The 18,573-nt window shown below is 42.1% G+C and overlaps 1 protein-coding gene across 1 annotated transcript in view; it reads left to right on the forward strand.

Annotated features, from left to right (window-relative positions):
* Positions 1-18,573, forward strand: part of TMEM123 (transmembrane protein 123) — a 105,228-nt gene that overhangs the window by 72,806 nt on the left and 13,849 nt on the right. The window contains exon 3 of the mRNA XM_082248197.1: positions 15,531-15,644. Coding sequence (XP_082104323.1) covers positions 15,531-15,644 — 114 coding nt within the window. The remainder of the gene's footprint in view (positions 1-15,530; positions 15,645-18,573) is intronic.

An 18,573-nucleotide genomic window follows, 5' to 3' on the forward strand; every position in this document is an offset into this window, starting at 1 on the left:
AGAGGTTTACAACCACTTAAAGCGGAGTTCCGGCCTCAAAATCCAAAAAATCGATTTTGGGCCATCTGCTTGCTGAGTGTAACCTGAAAAAGAAATGGATACCGGCGAGTTTTTTTTTTTTTTTTTTTTTTTTTTTTTGGTCACTTACCTTATTATAGAAGAAAATATACTCCCCTTCCTTTCACTTCCTCCCTCCGCGGCCCGCGCCGTTACTTCCGGTTTGCGATGACTCCTGGGAGCTGAACGTCATCGCTCCCAGGAGTCAATGCGCCTGCACCTGCCCCGCTCGTCACTTCCGGTGCAGGCGCAGCATTCCCTGCTAAACAGCTTCTGGGCATGCCCAGAAGCTGTGCAGGGATGCTGCGCTGCACCGGACGTGACGAGCGGGGCAGGTGCAGTGCATTGTGGGACTCCGACGTCACGGAAGAGGACACGAAGAGGGATGCTGCGGCTTCAGCTGCCCACACCTGAGATGGCAGCGCTGGAGAAGAACTTTTCAAGGTAAGTATTTCTTCTTACAGGTAAATGCGACCCGGGACAGTTCAGAGGCTATCCATTATGGAATGTACTAGCCCTGACTGTCCCGGGGGTATTTTTAGCTAAAATTGACCCCCGAGGCCAGAAATCCGCTTTAAATCTGTAGTGTTTCAGAGAACTTTTTTAAAAAAAAAAAAAAACCACCATCCAAGATGTAGTCAGCAGTTATGTAAAAAAAGAAAAACAATGCAACCACAACACATTTGAGAACAAAAGTACACATGCAGCCACAGCATAACAAGTTAAATGCCTGTAGTCACATTATAAGCATGTGACCTAGAGAAGTGAAAGCAAGCGATTAAATAATGCAGCAATATGTTTTTTGAAAAAAAAAAAAAAAAAAAAGAGGTGGGGGATTGCCAAGTAGTAGGGTTTTTAAGATGCAATAGAAGCCAAAACACTATTTTATATAAAATATTCAATTTAATTTCTAGAAATGTTAAAAAGCCATGAAAAGGAAAGTTTTTACATGTTGTTCAAGAAAGTATTAATTTTTCTCGACCTGTTTCGCTACATAAACATAGCTTCTTCAGAGGATATCTAATTCTGGGTATTGCTCATGTAAACTGATAAAATAATAAACAATTATCATATGAAACACATTTATCTCAAAAAACCTAATTGGAGCCCATTCACACAGGGGCGACACGACTTGCTGGGGCGACCTGTGAAGTCATTCACCTCGGCGCGACATGCACGGACTTCATATAATTGAAGTCAATGCAAGTCGCCTCCAGGTCGCCCCAAAGTAGTACAGGACCCTTTTTTCTAAGTCGGAGCGACTTGTGTCGCTCCTATTAGAACGGGTCCTGTGCTAATCAATGTCGCGCTAGCACTCATGTCTATCATTATTTACAAACGCATCAATAACAAAAAGAAAGCAAAGCAAATCACATATGCATTATCTGATCTTCTATCAATGGCTTGTATAGTTGTAGACCAGTGCTGGGGAACCTTGGCACCCCAGATGTTTTGGAACTACATTTCCCATGATGCTCCACTACATTGCAGAATGCATGAGCATCAAGGGAATTGTAGTTCCAAAACATGTGGGGTGCCAAGGTTCGCCATCACTGTTGTAGACAAATAAAATGTCAAAATGTGATTCTAGAAGTGGAAAAAATTATTAGAATAATTGCATCAAAATGTACAATCACAATATAAATTCTGAATGATCACAATTATAGCGAGCTTATTTGTTAGGAATGTTTTGAAGCTCATGGACTCAGGAAACTTGGTGGCTGAAAGGGTATAATTCCATCTAGATTATCGTTGCAACAGCACCTTGTCAATATCTCTCTCCCCGCCCCCCCCCCCCCCCCCCTTTCTTGCTTGGTAATGTGTTCCAATGCAAAGAATTTTGGATGAATCAAAGTTGTGGTAGACTCCAATGTGTCTACTGATTGGTGTTTCCATTCTTTTTTCGGAAATCTGTGACACATGGTCTCTTATTCTATGGTAAAAAGGTCTTTTAGTTTTAAAATCTAAAGCCTCTGACATTTTCCATACCATATAATACACCACCCCTATTGTCTGAAAATTTGGTTTATAGATTTTCCCATTTGGTAAAGCTACCTCTTCGGCATTAATAACTAAATGGCAAAAATTACATTTACCACACGGCTTTGTTCCCTTGATCTCTGGGATTAAAGATCCTGATTTGTTTGGATAGTGACTTTTAACCAACTGATCCTGATCCTTTTAATGAAGAAGATCGTTTAAAGGTAATGTGGAGATGTGCATTTACATATTTAGACACAGTGTCATCTGCCATTAATAAAGGCCAGTATTTCTCCATGATACGTCGTATTTGGTTATGATGACCTGAGTATCTTGTAATCAGTCTGACTTTGTTTCCCGGAGGGGTTTTGACACCTTTTTAGAATGTAATAATTGGTCTCTATACTGATTTATTGGCCCTATGATGGGCTTTTTTGAGACAGGAGCGACTATAACCCCTAGCCAGTAACCTGGTTTGAAGGGCCCTGGCTTCCCCTACTAAGTCAGATTGATGACTACAGTTTCTTTTAAGCCTCAGATATTGACTATAAGGTATGCTTTGAACCAAGGGAGAAGGATGGGAGCTAGTCGCATGGAGAATAGTGGTTACCACTCACTGCTTCCTATACAGCTAAGAGCCAAGCCTTCTATCTTCATTTAGAAATATTTGTACATCCAAAAATTCTATGGTGTTGAGGAAATGACCAGGTAAATTTGAGATTAAAGCTATTGGTCCCCATTTTGTTCACAAAGCCCATTTAGCTTCTCTCTGGAGCCAGTCCATATGATAACATATGATAAATACATTGTCTATGAACTGACGCCAGATCAATATTTGATTGGTGTTTTCCAACAAATCATCGTTGGAGAAAAGGCCACCCCCCCCCCCCTAGTTACAGGTTTGCATATGAGGGGGCACAACGGGTCCCCATAGCTACCCCCTGCACCTGGAGGTAATGGGAGTGGCCAAACATAAAGACCTTGTTGGACAAGATAAACTCCCAATAATTTCAAGACGAAACCATTATATCGATTATCAGCCAATCCGCATTCAGATAAAAAAATCCTCCACAACCTGAACCCCCAAGGAGTGGGGGATGGAGTTGTAGAGGGCCTCACATCTAAGGCTACCAATCAAGCCTCCTCTGGAATAAAACTCTCCTTGGTGGCCCGTAGCAAATCCACTGTACCCTGAATGTATGAACTTAATGATTTGACATGGGCATTGCGGATTAATTAATTGGCTGGCAGGTTCTGTCAAGCAGAAGCTGTCGGCCATCCAGGTGGATGAGCCATATTTTTATGTACTTTAGAAGTGCATACATAGTTTGTGTCTTAGGAGTCTTTACATTTAGAAACTCTAGAGTTTCAGGTCAATTAAGCCATTGTTAAAGGCTTTCCTAACAAGTTTTCTATATTTATTAGTTATGCGATAAACATGATCACTAGAGACACTTCTATACTATTGTGTATTATTCAAAATATCCATGACCATAACTTTATATCGTGTCTTATCCATTAATACTAAATTGCCACTCTTGTCGGCTGGCTTTTATAACAATCTCATCATTACTTTTTAGAGAAGACAAGGCAGCTTTATTAACAGGGGTTATATTTGATACTGGTCTAGGATTATTTTAGTTTTTGCAATCTCCTTAGTGATTTGTTGGGCAAAAGTCCAAATGTTGGGATTGGCTTGAAGAATAGGGAAGACTCTAGATATAGGTCTGTATAGGTGCGGAGGAGGAAAACCTGCTGTTACAGAAGCTACAGCAGAGGGAGAAGAGTTAGAAGTACCCCCATCCAGGGAGGAAAATTCCTCCAATGGATTACCCTCATCCCGCAATTCCATCAGATCAGTAAAATCTTTCCAAATTTCAGGATCAGGGGGTTGTGGCTCAATAGAAGGCTGTAACTCACTCGGTTGATTCTTTATAATAAATTGCTTTGTACACCAGTCGCTTTGCGAACAGGTGTACATCTTTTAAAAGTTCAAAATTATCCACTTATATTTAGGACAGACGGTCAGTCCCAAACTTACCAGCTGGAGCTTATCCTCTGATAGGGAATAGGCGGATAAGTTTATTATTTGGAAGTTGGATTGTTTGGATTCCTTTTGATGGGGTATTTCCATATTGCTGATCTTTTTGGGATCCAGCATGAGTGGTGGAAGAAAAATGGGTGCTGTACGAAAGTCCCCCGATTGAGATAGAACAATGGATGGACTACCTTGTGAGGGAGGGAGTGAAGGAGGGCTAATAAGTGAAGTAGATAATTGATAACTTCATCTCCTACAGAAGTCAAAGTGCTAGCTTTAGAAGTTCCATTGGGATTCAGTGAATGAGACAAGTGTCGCACGTGAGCCAGGTGCACAGTACGTTTTGAGTGCAAACAAATGAGTACCCATCACCTCTTTTTTCCGTTTTAATGGGAAACGTTTGTCTCCCCCACGTTGGTCATAAGCAACCTGTGTGGAGGAAACGGGAAGAGACTCATGATTCATCAGAATCACCTGGATCTTTGAAACGAAACAGTGTTTAGTGAGTTACCATTTATCTGTTACCGTTTTCTATTGATTTAATTTGTCCATTTGTAAGCTACATTTAAATCATACGCTGTTTTATCACAGTAGTATTTCTTATCTTTGTTTTTTAAAATGGATATGACAAAAATTTCTACTGGTTTGTTTAAAGATTCTTCCCTATTACTAAGGCTCCGTTCACATGTAGGCGTTTTGGGGCGTTTTTGGGGAGTTTTTCTGCTCTAGGATCAGCTCTCAAAACGCCCAACAAGACAAATCCTATTCATTTCAATGGCCCCTGTTCAAATCTGAGCGTTTTGACGCTGTGAACAAAACGCCCAACAATCAAACTACATGAGCTTCTTTTTGGGCAGATTACAGGCGTTTTCCATTGGTCTCTATTCAATCTAAAAACGCCTGCATAAAAAACGCACGAAAACGCTACGCTCAGGTGTGAATGTAGCCTTAAGGTATGCAGCAATCTAAGCTTCTCATATTATGATTTGTTCTGATTAGAAAAACAACTGAAATGTATACAGCCTGTACCTGCCTCCTTTATTCTGATTAAGGGCTCATTCACACTTGACCTGTCTGTGAAAAGCAGTGGTACATAGAGTGGCAAGGGAGCAGCTAAGTAGACTTTTTCATTTGGTTGTGGTGCAGCCTTATTCACTTGAATAAGTGAATGGTGGGTGGTCCTGACCAATGAACAGGAAAGGGGAGATCACTTTTGCCACGACGCAAAGCATTGTGGCTCTTCATGTGCATGCCCCCGTATGGCTTTCATTGCAGATAAAGAGGCAGCAGTGAAAATGTGGCTTAAGTGCCAATTTTTAGCACCCACCAACTGCAAGTGCAACTTTAACACCCCCAACTGCAACTAGTGTAGACTAGGCTAAACGAATATGGCAGTATATATATATATATTATCTTACAAAAGTGAGTACACCCCCTTACTACAATGTAAAGTAGTGAGTGTACAGCTTGTATAACAGTGTAACTTTGCTGTCCCCTCAAAATAACTCAACACACAACCATTAATGTTTAAAGCGCTGGCAACAGAAGTGAGTACACCTCGAAGTGAAAATGTCAAAATTGGGCCCAAAGTGTCAATATTTTGTATGGCCACCATTATTTTCCAGTACTGCCTTAACCCTCTTGATCACTGTCTGTATATTACATATTGGGGGGGGGGGGGGTGATCAATGTCTGTGTATTACATATGGGGGGAGGTGATTCCACAGGTACCCCGGGACTTTGCTAATAGCACGAGTATATTGACCAGGAACTCGTTAAGGGTATGGGGATAGCTTATGTGGAAAAATGCTCACTGGGATCATAATGCATCTTTGATTTCATTAATAGACACAAATGACTTTAAACCAGGGAAAGAAGATTATTTATATTTTGTAAGATGGGAAAATAAGGAAGTGATACAACTGCAAGATGTTATGGTAGGGAATAGAATGTGCATGTTTTCAGAAATAACACAAAAATGGGGGAATATGCCACTTGGTAAATGGAGATAACACACAATTGCACCACTTTGTGCACTCCCTACCGCAGCCTCTGCGTGGGAGGGATAATATGAGACCACTGGAGAATCGATTTACCTCCTCCACATGCATTAAGCACAGCATATCAAAGATATATAGGATTCTACTGAGGGAATTGGAACCCACATACCCGCCATATTTGGGGAAATGGGAACAGGAATTAGAACCGCTTCAAGACTAGCTTGTTATTCTTCAGTTGATCTAAGGACAGACAATAGAGATGTATTATAAGTTATTTGCTAAATGGTACCTTACCCCGCAGAGGGTCCAGAGGTTCGGGGCAGAGATATCCCCAACTTGCTGGAGATGATACGAAGCCCCTGGAACATTTGCGCATTTGTGGTGAGAGTGCACAAAGATACAAGTTTTTTGGGAAGAGATTACTAGGTTAATCCACCAGATTACAGGAGACTGTATCCAGGTGGAACCTTAGACTTGTTTGTTTCGCAGCACAGAGAAAAAGGTGACAGTTTATAAAAACACGCTAGTGCCCCACTAGTGACTATGCTGCAACCAGAGAATGCTGGCAACTCACTCTCATTCATGACTCACAGCTGGTCAAGACAGAGTCACTGAGTCTTACATGCCACTTCATTGACAGCGGATGGACAAAAAAGCAATTGGTGTTCGAATACAAAAGTGATGCAAGGATCCCACACTGGGGAGTACATTAGAGAAATGTTTCTAGGCATGCTTGAAAACTGGGGAAAAAACAAAGACAGAGTAATGCTTGTGATTCGAGACAGAGGAGCAAACATGGTGAAAGGAATGAGGCTTTCGGAAGTGTCGGACCTGAGTTGCATGGCACACACCCTGCATCTTGTGGTAAATGATGGTCTGTCAAGAGCTTTGATATAATTGGCATGCTGAAGAGGTGCGCAGGCCATTTCCACCATTCAATCCTTGCCAAGCCAACTGAGGTGTAGTCGGGAAGACCTTGGCCTACCCAAAAACAACTTGATTCAGGCTGTTCTAACATGATGGAACTCCAAACTTCACATACTGCAAAGAATACTGGTACAGAAGCAAGTTCTTACCATCTATTCAGATGAATATGGAGGATTTTCTTGTCCTACTGCTGATCAGTGGGACATTGTAGCCGATGTCATTGAGACCCTCCTCCCCATAGAGGAAGTGACACTAGAGGTGAGTCATTACGACTCATCTGTGTCCTCTGTCATCCCATGTGTGAGAGTGCTGAAGATGCTTCTTCAAGAGAATGAAGGACCCATTAAAACATGTAGGCAGGCCATGAGGGACAGTCTCACCAAATGTTTTGAGAAGCATAAGGAGAATAAAAATGTTGTGCTTGCATGTCTTTTGGATCCTCAATACAAGAATCATGCTTTCTCTTCTGATGATGTATTGTCCAAGGCAAAACAACGGCTGACAGAAAATATTCAACAGGAGGTGCAGGAGGTTCCTACCGAAATGTCAAGTCAGGAAGAGCATGTTTTTAATCTGGAAGTGCAGGATGCTGCAAAAACAGACAACTTTCCAAAAAGACAATGAACAGAAGATATTCTTCATAAGTGCCGGTTCACACTAGTGCGGCTGCGGCGATCGCATGTAATATCGGTGTGCAATGCTCCTTCATTACATGCGATCGGCTGTGCTGTGCGAATTCAGCCATACAATTTGTATGGCTAAATTCGCACTGCACCCGCAGCAAAGTCGCACATGACCCTTTTTTTTTTTTTAGCCGCATCAGGATCGGATCGCATAGTGGTTCACACTTGTGCGATCCATCCTGTGCGAACTGTAAAGATCGCACTGCGATATACGATCAAACTGGGGGTGTCGTTAACATTTCATTGACACCCCCAACATATCGCATATGGCAGTGTGAACTGCCAAGGGTGCGTTTGCGATGCGGGAACAGGCTGCGAATTCATCGCATAAGTGTGAACCGGCACTCATGGTCGAATTGATGCCATGTTCATTGTTTGTTTTTTTTTCCTCCTCTTTCCATTTCTTCCTCTTTTATTTCTCTTCCTTGCTTTCTCTTTTAATTACATTTTATGTTTCCTAGACCTTTGCAGTAATATCATGTGACATAAAAAATTGGAACTACCGCTATTTTATTCTATAGGGTCTCAGCTTTCAGAAAATATTTACTGTTTGGAGAGTTTACCTAATCTCCAGGCTTAAAATGTGCATTTTGCAATTTCAGGACTTGGCGGTTGTCAGTAACTTCAAGGTAAATTATGATAAGACTGAGGCTCTATTCTCCTGGGTGTCTGCATTCCGAAAGTATATAAATGTTTAGGGGGTTTTTTGTAATCTTCAGGCCTAAAATGATTTTTTTTAAACGTGTAAAAACTGCTCTGGCATCAAAAAGTTTAAGGGAAAAAATCACCTTCAGGAACAGGTTACATTTTCTTCCCTTTAAACTTTGTTAGTTAAAAAAAAAAACTGACTGTTTTTAGCTGGCTCCTAGATTCAAAGCAAATTTTGTCAAGCCCTGGTTTAGGAGATATTCACATTGACAATAGCTGATGACGTCACCTGCGCATGCACAGTGACTCGCTGCATTCAGGGCACACAGTATGAGTGACTTCATTGTGGCCCCAGCCATTCAAATGGCTGGAGCCCACGAACACGGACGGAAGAACGGTTGAAGATGGAAGCTTTTGTAGCAGTGACAGTGTGCAGTGCATGCTACATTATGGCATAAACCTGCAGGGGACCCAAATTCGTTATTTACTACCACTTTTAAAGCTGTAGTAAACTCAACAAAAAATAAAAATCTTCTCTCACTGCAAGGTAATGTCATAATGTGCTAGTATGCATCACACACTGGCACATTATGAAAGACTTACCTTAGAGCAAACCACTCCAGCCACATGCTGTCACTGCTGACAGGGCTTCCAACTTCACCCAGTCTTCCTTCTGGGTTCGCAGGCTCTGGCCGCTTGAATGGCCGAATCGCGATGATGTCTCGTTGTACATGCACACGGTTGTTTCGGCCACGGCACGAGTATGCCGTTACTTCAGAGTGCATGCATTGGTGATGTCACTGGCTCTAGAAAAACTGAATATCTCCTAAACAGTGCATGTTTAGGAGATATTCCTTGTATCTACAGGTAAGCCTTTATTATAAGCTTACCGGTAGGAACAAGTGTGCAATGGGAGTCCACTAACACTTTAAAGAAAATCTGCTGTCATCATTTTTATTTTACAGTTCTATCCCCCATGGAACAAAGTACATGTTTCAAAGTGTTTTCTAACCCTAGTTATGAGGTACTGCTCCCCTCTCCTCCTGCCATGGCCCATCGGACAACAGTCAGGATTCGGCTGATTTATAGCTGTAGCTCCCCCCCTGAGCACTTTTTCAAGACGAGGAATGCGGATTGGGGGGGGGCAGGGCATATCAGGCTTTGCATTCTTCTTGCCAGTGCTTGTCTCAGGATTTTTACTTGAACAAACTGAATTCTTACTCTGAATGTTTTCTTTTGGAAAAAAATCATAGATATTGTAATAAAGGCTTTTTAATATGTCCGGAATTCCACTCGGATTGTAGGTTTGGATGAAAATTTTAAGGGCATATGTTGACTATTTATATTCACGTCCGTTTAATATATAACAGTGTCAAGAATGTTAGCTTCTCAATAAACATTTGTAGGGTCATTCACATGGGCATATCAATCCTTAGGCCCGTGCGAAGGGCCATCTTCAGCTGCCTTCGATACATAGGTGTTCCATAAGGGCACATGGACAGCTTGTTGAAATCAATGATAGGCGACTGACTGCACGTGCATTTGGGTCTGCACATGCATGTGGGTCTGATGCACTGATCGGGAAGCCGGCCTGTCATTAATTTCAACAGGATTCCTGCATGGAAGACCTGTGAATGGCAGGGGGCTGAAGATGGTCCTTCATACTGTATGAGAGTATGGCTCGGTATGCCTATAAATTAGGTCTAAAAGAAAAATGTAAGGGTTTTCGAACACAGCTGACTTGATGGGGAAGACACAATGTTCTGACAATTATTTGCATGTTTGGATGGACTCTTTACCACACATCTGCAGAACCTAACTGGTGAAAGAGCCTCTGCTAGATTCCAATGCTTGCCCTTTATAAGGCCAATTTTATCCGGTTTGTTCATCTGGTGCCATTCCCATCCAGTGGCTTGTCCTATTCTGTCTCCATTCTGTCTTTGACTGCATGCATCACCCCTCTTCACCACAGACTGCTTTTCCCAACCAGCATTATTTGAGTCTTGCTTCTTGATCAGATGACACAAATCCAGTTTAACCGGCCCCAATCCTCTTCCTGGCCAGTCTTTCACCATAGCGGTATAATGATACAAACATGTTTACACCAAACAGATTATCCATCTGATCTGCATTGTCTGTGTCAGTTTGTGTGGGAAGAGAACACCGGCTGTATTCAGCATCAGCCAGTTTTCAGAAGTTTGAAAACTTTGGCCTTGAGTAACATATTTTTTTTTTTTTTTTTTATCCTTTGCCTAGTTACATTAGTGACCTTGTGGCAAGTTTATGTTTGTATGACTGTTTATGAAGATAGATAGTTGAAGTAAAAGGCCATATTTTATTTTTTACTGCTAGAATTGCGCTAAGGGTCATAAAAGACTGGAAAAGACTAGTCAAGGGGTTTATGTAACACACTTTTCTCATGCAGCACTGTTCATGTATCCCCGTATACTAGACATTTAATATAAATGGGGTTCAATTTTTTTTTTTTTTTTAGTTTTGTTTGAATTTCATGGCCATATAATTAAAGTTGTGCCCCACCCAAAAGGGGAAGTTACGGTTTAAGCACTCCTACTCCCCTCCCCTGCCACATTGCCGTTTTTGGTGGGGGAGGAGCGGGTACCTACTTTTGAGAGGTACCTGCTCCCACTTCCGCTCGATCACCTAGGGGAAATTCTCCTCTCCCCCTCCCTCCCTGCAGTCTTCTGGGACACATCACAGGTTCCAGAAGACTGCCCGACCATTCAACGGAGAAGCGATGGTTCGACCACATTGCTGGATCCTGGGACAGGGGAGAGTGTGTGTTTATCAAACGTAAGCAGCTACACATTTTTTCTGGGGGTAATGGAATAAGTGGGCATACCTTATTTCTTGCTCCAGCCGTGTCCCTCCCAACGATGCAACCAGTTCCCTGCAGCCTTCCCTTCATAAGACCGCATTCATAACTAGGGCTGCAACTAACGATTATTTTCATAATCGATTCGTTGGCTGATTTTATTATTTCAAATTAATCAGATTTTAAGCTTAAAAAAAGTGTGGTGTATAATTTTAGTTAATATGTAAAGTTTAAAAAAAAAAAAGGCAATTTATTCTTAAATATCTATATGCAGTGGTATATATAAAAACCCAGCTATATGGTTAGGGAGCAAAATCTCTAATCCACTCCGAGAATAACAGACAGAATAGATATACTGTATATACTATTAGAGGTTGAATCTGGTAAATAACATCAGACTCGGAGATCACATTTTTTATTTAAAGAAAAAAAAAATAGACGGTTTTGCTGTTTTTCAGACAGAACTGTAATATAATATGTATGGCGGACTCCCTGCGCCTGCTGTCACTTATGCTGGACATATAAAAACAATGTCTTCCTTCAAAAAAAAATTGTAATTTTAACATTTGTTTGATTTTCTAATCGTTCATAAGGTCAAATTGATCATTTTAGACCACAGTAACGGGAAGATTTGAAACGGAAGAATAGAAAACTTCTTGGTCAAAGGAATTTTCAGACAGTGTATGTGGTTTTCGTTCAGAAATTACATTCATTTTAAAACTAAGGCCCCGTTCACACTGGGGCGACGCTACTTCCCGGGGCGACCTCACAGGTCGCGGCGCGCTGCTCGCACCGCGACCTCGGAACGGCCGGCACGGACTTCATAACATTGAAGTCTATGCAGGTCGCTCCGGGTCGCCCCAAAGAAGCTCCTATTAGAACGGGTCCACAGCTTCTCTGTGGAAGGCGACCTGTCAGGCGACCAGGTCGTCTGACAGGTCGCCCCAGTGTGAACGGGGGCTGAATGTTAAAAGTAAGTTACATTTTTAAACGACATTCTTTCATTCAGCAAACGTACAAATATTTTTTGTATGAATATTCTCGTCCGAAAATCAATAAGTGTATGGCCAGCAATAGGTTTTTTGCATTTTTTTTATGCTTTTTTGTTTTTGCCCAATTTTGTTGTTGGGCAGAATAAAAAACTCAACAAACATGTTTTACCTACCTGCTCTGTGTAATGGTTTTGCACACAGCTGTCCTGATTCTCCTTTTCTGGGGTCCCCCTGACGCTTTTGGCTCCTCCTGCCTTCAGAGTGCCCCAATAGCAAGCTGCAAAGTATAATATAGAGTGCCCCTATAGTAGGGTAAAAAAAAACTTCTGCTTTTACAACCACTTACTTCCTGCTCAGGACTACATGTCCCATGAGGCATTGCTCCTTTCACATTCCCTCATTCTCAGACACTGACATGTATGGATGGCGTACTGAGCTGTATGTGTCCTTCACTGTGTCTTCTGATATGTAAACAAATAATGCATTCTGTATGCAGGCCAACCAATCGGCTGAACAACTAATCATTCTGAAGAAAGTTGACAACTATTTTTATAATCGATTAGTTGCCGACTAATCGATTCTCAACCAGGGTGCCTTCTGGGCTCTTCAGGGGTGCAACACTGCAATGCATTTCCATAGTGCAGTTGGGCCAACCCTGAATTTGGGGGGGGGGGGGGGCTAAGGACTCTGATGTGAAGGGATAGGTGGGGGGCTGAGAACTCTGATGTGAAGGGATGGGGGGGGAGGACTCTGATTTAAAAGTGGGGGACTAGTTGCTTTGTTGTGAAAGGTAGGAAATAAGGACTGATGCTAAAGGGAGTTGGGGGTAACTGAGGACTCTGATGTGAAATGAGGGGAAGGCCAAGGACTCTATTGTGAAATGGGGGGCCTTTGATGCAAAGAAGGAACCCTTATTTCAGATTGGGGGTGCCTTGAGATTCTGTAAATTTTACAAGGTTACCGTGGCTAAAAAAAGGTTTAGAAGCACCGCTATAAGGAGCTTCCAGCCGCGGTTGCCCCTTCTATCTGCATAGCATTGGGGTGGGGTTGGGGGGTTAGTGGATTAAGAGAGAACAGGAAAAATGCTGGCAGAGAAGAGGAAGTTTTCAACTCACAAGATTTCAGGCAGGATCAACAGGTATTTTTTGCACTTATAACAACAAAACACTTTCAGTTGTGTATTTAAAATGGCAAAATGGGGCAATTAAGAGAAGTTCAGTGTTAGGGTTTACATATATTCGTGAAAGCCTAACATGATACAATACCCAAGGCTCAGGAAGGCAGAATGCCACACATTGTCAGTTCTGACAGTTCCATTTCTTTTCCACAAAAACTGTAGGTGGCCAGGTGACCCCTTTCTTCCATATTTGTCGTATTGTTTGTCTCTGTCTTTGTATTGTGGGCAAAATGTTAACCTTTGAGGCCTGGCAAATGATGACATGCATCCTGTTATCTGTGTTTTGTGCATGCTACATAAAGGATTTCACCCTGTTGTTAATAGAAAGGTAAGTGCTGACACAACCTACCCCAAAACCTTCTGATTCATTCATTTCATCATCAGGGGTTTTCCCACATTTAAAGGACATTTAAAAAATTCTGGTGCTTTCATTGCTAGAAAAAAATATTTGGTTGAAAATTCAGACCGTCCAGAAGGGAGCGTGCGAGAACCTGGTAGGGCACTTTTTAAAATGCACAAAATAAAAAAAATTGAGGACTGATGTGAAGGGGTGGGTTGATGAGGACTCTGAAAAGTCTTGGGGACTCTGTTCTGAAAGGTGGGGGGACTGAGGATTCTGATGATAAAGGGAAAAACTGAGGACTCGCATGTGGCAGGGGAGATTTAAGACTCTGATGTCAAAGGGAGGGACTGAGGATTCTGAAGTGGAAAGGAGGGACTGAGGGCTCTGAGGTTAGAGGGAGGAACTGAATCCGGCCATAGACGGTTTGAATCTCAGATGGTTCCTGCAGGACCAGCTGAGATTTGAACCATGTATGGGCAGGCTGAATATACACATGTTGATCAATCGATCAATGGGTACAACCAGCCTGCTGGATTTTACATGCAGCTATCGCTATCGGCTTTTCTAGCCGCTAGCAATAATTACTTTGGGAAAACCAATGGCTCTGCGGGAGAGATTCCTATGTCAGCCCTGTCTGTGTTGATGTGGGAGCCTGTGGTTACAGGAAAGAAATTTGCTCCATCTATGGCCGGCCTAAGGGCTCTGATGTGAAAGGGGAGACTAAAGACTCTGATTTTAAAGAGAGGACTGAGGACTCTCATGTGGAAAGGAAGGTTAAAGACTCTGATGTGGAGGTGGAACTGAAGTGAAATGGGAGGAAGTCTGATGGCTCTAATGTAATTGGGGGACAGTGATTTGAAATTAGGGGCTTATGATGTAACAGAGGGGCCATGTTTTAGACTGGGGTGTTAAGAATCGGCATATTTTTAAGGGGTGCCAGGAAAAAAAAAGGCTTAGAAGCACTAATCTTAAGGCTGCATGGCCTTGGAACTGATGTATCAGCCTTGAATAGTTACTGATGATTTGCATCAACCCCTGGCTTCAAGCGCATTGAACCCCTAAAACAAAAATGTAATATATTGAAGCTTATCAGTGCTTTGATGTGATGGCTGCATTTTCTTTTATTCCCGTCTGGTGATCCTGCCCGTAACATTTTTCCCATCCTAGGATGCCAGCGCTCACTCACCACACTGTATAAGGAGGAGCAGCTTTGTTACCTTTTAGACAGGACCGCAGAATATCTTCTCTCCATAACATGGGGGGTGGTCTGTAGTCAGACATAGCTAGGAATAATGCTACCCGGTAAGAGTGTAGAGGGGCAAAGAGCACAGGAAGTTATCAGCTTACAGGAGTATTGGCAGGATCAACAGATTATTATTATTATTATTATTATTAGCAAACAGATAAGTGGTGTATTACTATATTTAACAAACTCAACTGGAGAAAATAAGAGTATTTCGATGTTCGAGTTTAATAGAATTCAGCTTTTTCTAAATTGATTCTGAATTTTTCAGCATGAGAGATGAGACACTTGAACTGGATCTGTAGTAGGTCCTACTATACGTGGCTCCTCTACTAACCCATGAGGCAGAGCGTGCCCAGCACTCTAAAGCCAGGCTAGGGTGGATTCAGCAGCCGTTATGTTTGCCAACATGGGCTACATTTGCTGACAGACCATCATACATGGCAATCAGCTGACCTTGGCCTAAATGACCCAACAACCTGAACTGTGAAGAAAAGGAAGATCGCACAGCACGGTTATAGGCGGACAATATTATAAAGTCAAATCTAGTCTTTAATTATGATGCCTTTTTTTGTTTTATTGATATTCTGGTGTATTTTATATTCTCAGGTACAACTCCAGCAAGTACCACCACTTCTACGACTGTGACCAGTAAAGGAACGCCAAAACCCACAGCAGTAACTTCTACCAAAGGATCCCTTACCACCGGCACCCCTGTGACCAGTATGTATTGTGGTAGAAATGCTTATGGGAGTGTATTAAATATCTAAGGAGACAAGATAGCCAGAGAGATTATAGAGGCAAAAGGAACCAAAACCCCTCCATTCGAAGGGCTTCATTAGACCTGCAATTGGGAGGTGTTAAAAATGCATTGCTGAGCCATGTTTTCAGCACCAACCCCCTCCACCCCCATCGTTAACTACAGAGGCAATGGATGGGGGTGTTCACAGGTTGCGATGCTTTGTTTCGTGCCAGCAGCAAAAATCAAGCGAATGGAGAAGCACTGCAATGGGTCTGCAATGGCATGGGTTACACAGAGTGGCATCACGTTGGTGTGGCATTTCTTTGGTTAAAACAAGTGGTAGGGAGGCATCATATCGCCTCCTTGCCATATATTAAGCGCCTCTGAAAAGCGTTTTCAAGCACAAATTGCATTTCAGAGGCAGTTTAAGAGCAAATGTAAAGTTAGTTTTAGGCCTCTTGCACACAGACGTAATAATTTGCTGATGTTGCACTCCCAGCACAAAGACTCAGCTGTCACCAAAAGTTTGTGGTCTCTGACTAAGGCTGCATTCACACCTCTGTGTTTTGAATCGCGGGCAGATGTGCTGCGATTTCAAAGCGCCGAGGTGCGAATGACAAATCACAGAATGCACATTTGAGGTGCCATTCATTTAAATGGCACCTAAAATTGCAGTGCAGTTCTGCCATGATTGTCACGCTACAATCCTGGCAACCTGCATTGTGAAGCATGTCACTCCAAAGTAGCTCCTGAACTTTTTTGGGGCGAAAAGCTTCACACGATGTGGTTTGCTGCGATTGCTTTTATCGCACGACAATCGCGGTAGAACCGCACCACAATTTTAGGTGCCATTCAAATGAATGGCATCTCAAATGTACGTTCTGCGATATGTCATTCACACCTCGGCACTTTGAAATTGCGGGCAGTTTTGCGGCAAATCTGCCCCGCGATTCAAAATGCCGAGGTGTGAATGCAGTCTTGCATTCGGAAGCCAGGAAAGTCTCGCTCCCCGATCACTGTAATAACCAGTGACATCAATCACTTGTTATAGGAACCTACCTTGAATCGCTATATCCTCTGTGAGGAAAAAAATTATACATTAGGGGAAATTTATAATAACAGTAGCAGAATCTGGAGCAGCTGTACTTGCAACCAATCAGCTTCCAGCTACAATTTTTTCAGTTTCTATTGCTGTCTGTGCCCCCATTTGGGAGATTCACCCTATTTGTCCTGTTTACCATTTGTTTTTGAAAGTAAAAGAAAATCCCAAATTTTGGGTTGTCCCCAGAAAAGTAATAGAGGGAAAATATTCCAATAGGGACATTAGTTCTGGTAGTTTTCAGGGATTTTCTCTCACTTACTGTTTGGCTATGGGACAGGAAGTGAAGGTAAATCTCCCCAATGGGACATGGATGGCAAAAAAATAAACCAACAGGAGTTGTAACGCTTCTTCTTTACTCTATCCAAAATGGGAGGAAAAAAAGTTTTGCCTATGCCGTGGGTATAGATAAGATTCACCCTAAAATGAAGAATGAATTAGCCTGAAATGAAGACACACAGTTTGTTTTATTCAGCTGTATTTACTTTGTAAAATAAATTCAAAAACAATCCATGAGTTGGAAAAAGGATCACCCCCCCCCCCCTCCTAAAAATGAATTGTAAACTCATTCAGGTGTAGTTAATCACCTTTTCAATGGCACACAAAGCCATTTGACTTTCAGCTGTGGTCATTTTAATTAGTTCAACATGAAAAGAGCTTTCCTGGAGCATTTCAGTTCCTGGTAGTGCAACTAAAGCAAACAATCGACTATGGGTGGCAAAGCACTATCAAAAGATCACTGGGATAAAGTTGTGGTCAGGCACAAGCCAGCACATGAATACAAAATAAAATGCAAAGGCTTTATCAATGGTAAGAAGCACATTAAAGTCTATTAAGGAGTGGAAGGTATGTGGTATAACACAGACCCTCCCTGGATCAGGACGTCGCTGCAAACTGAATGAAAGCCAGGAGGAAATTGGTCAGAGAGGCTACCAAGAGGCCTACAGCAACTCTGAAGCAGTTGCAGGAATTTATTACAAAGCGTGTTCATTGTGTGCATGTGACAACAATATCACAAAATCCTCCCAAATGTGGCTTGTATGGGAGGGTTGCAAAAAAGCCACTCCTCAAAGGTCACATGCAACATGTTGAAGATTCTGAGACCACATGGAAAAAGTTATTATGGTCAGATGAGACTAAAATTGATTTTTTTTTTTTGGCCTCAACACCAAACGATATGTCTGGCAGAAATCCAATACCACTCACCATCCAAATAACACAATTTCTACAGTAAAGCATGGAGGTGGTAAAATCCTATTATGGGGGTGTTCCTCTGCAGCAGGGATTGGAGCACTTGTCAGGATAGAAGGAAAAATGGATGGGGCAAAATACCATCAAATTTTTGAGGGAAATCTGCTGCCCTCTGACAGAAAGTGGTCAATGGGAAGAAGGTTTACCTTCCAACATGACAATAAGCCAAAGCACGCAGCAAAAATTACCACACAGTGGTTGAAGGAGAAAATGGTGAAATGTCCTTGCATGGCCTAGTCAGAGCCCAGACTTAAACCCCTTTGAAAATCTGTGGAATGACTTGAAGACTGCAGTCCACAAATGGTCACCATCAATTTGAACTGTTCTTGAGCAGTTCTGAAAAGAAGAGTGGGCAAATATTGCAAAGTCTAGATGTGAAAAGTTAGTGAAAACCTATCCTAACAGACTAAAGGTTAAAATTAAAGCATATGGTGGTTCAACAGAATACTGATATAAGGAGGGGAGGTGACCCCTTTTTTCAACTCAGTGCCTGTTTTTTTTTTATTTTTTTCTGACATGTAATATCTTTCACTTGGATGTTGCATAACTTCAGCTGGATA

This window comes from Pelophylax lessonae (assembly GCF_965119305.1).
Source record: "Pelophylax lessonae genome assembly, chromosome: 2".
NCBI classification, from domain to species: Eukaryota; Metazoa; Chordata; class Amphibia; order Anura; family Ranidae; genus Pelophylax; species Pelophylax lessonae.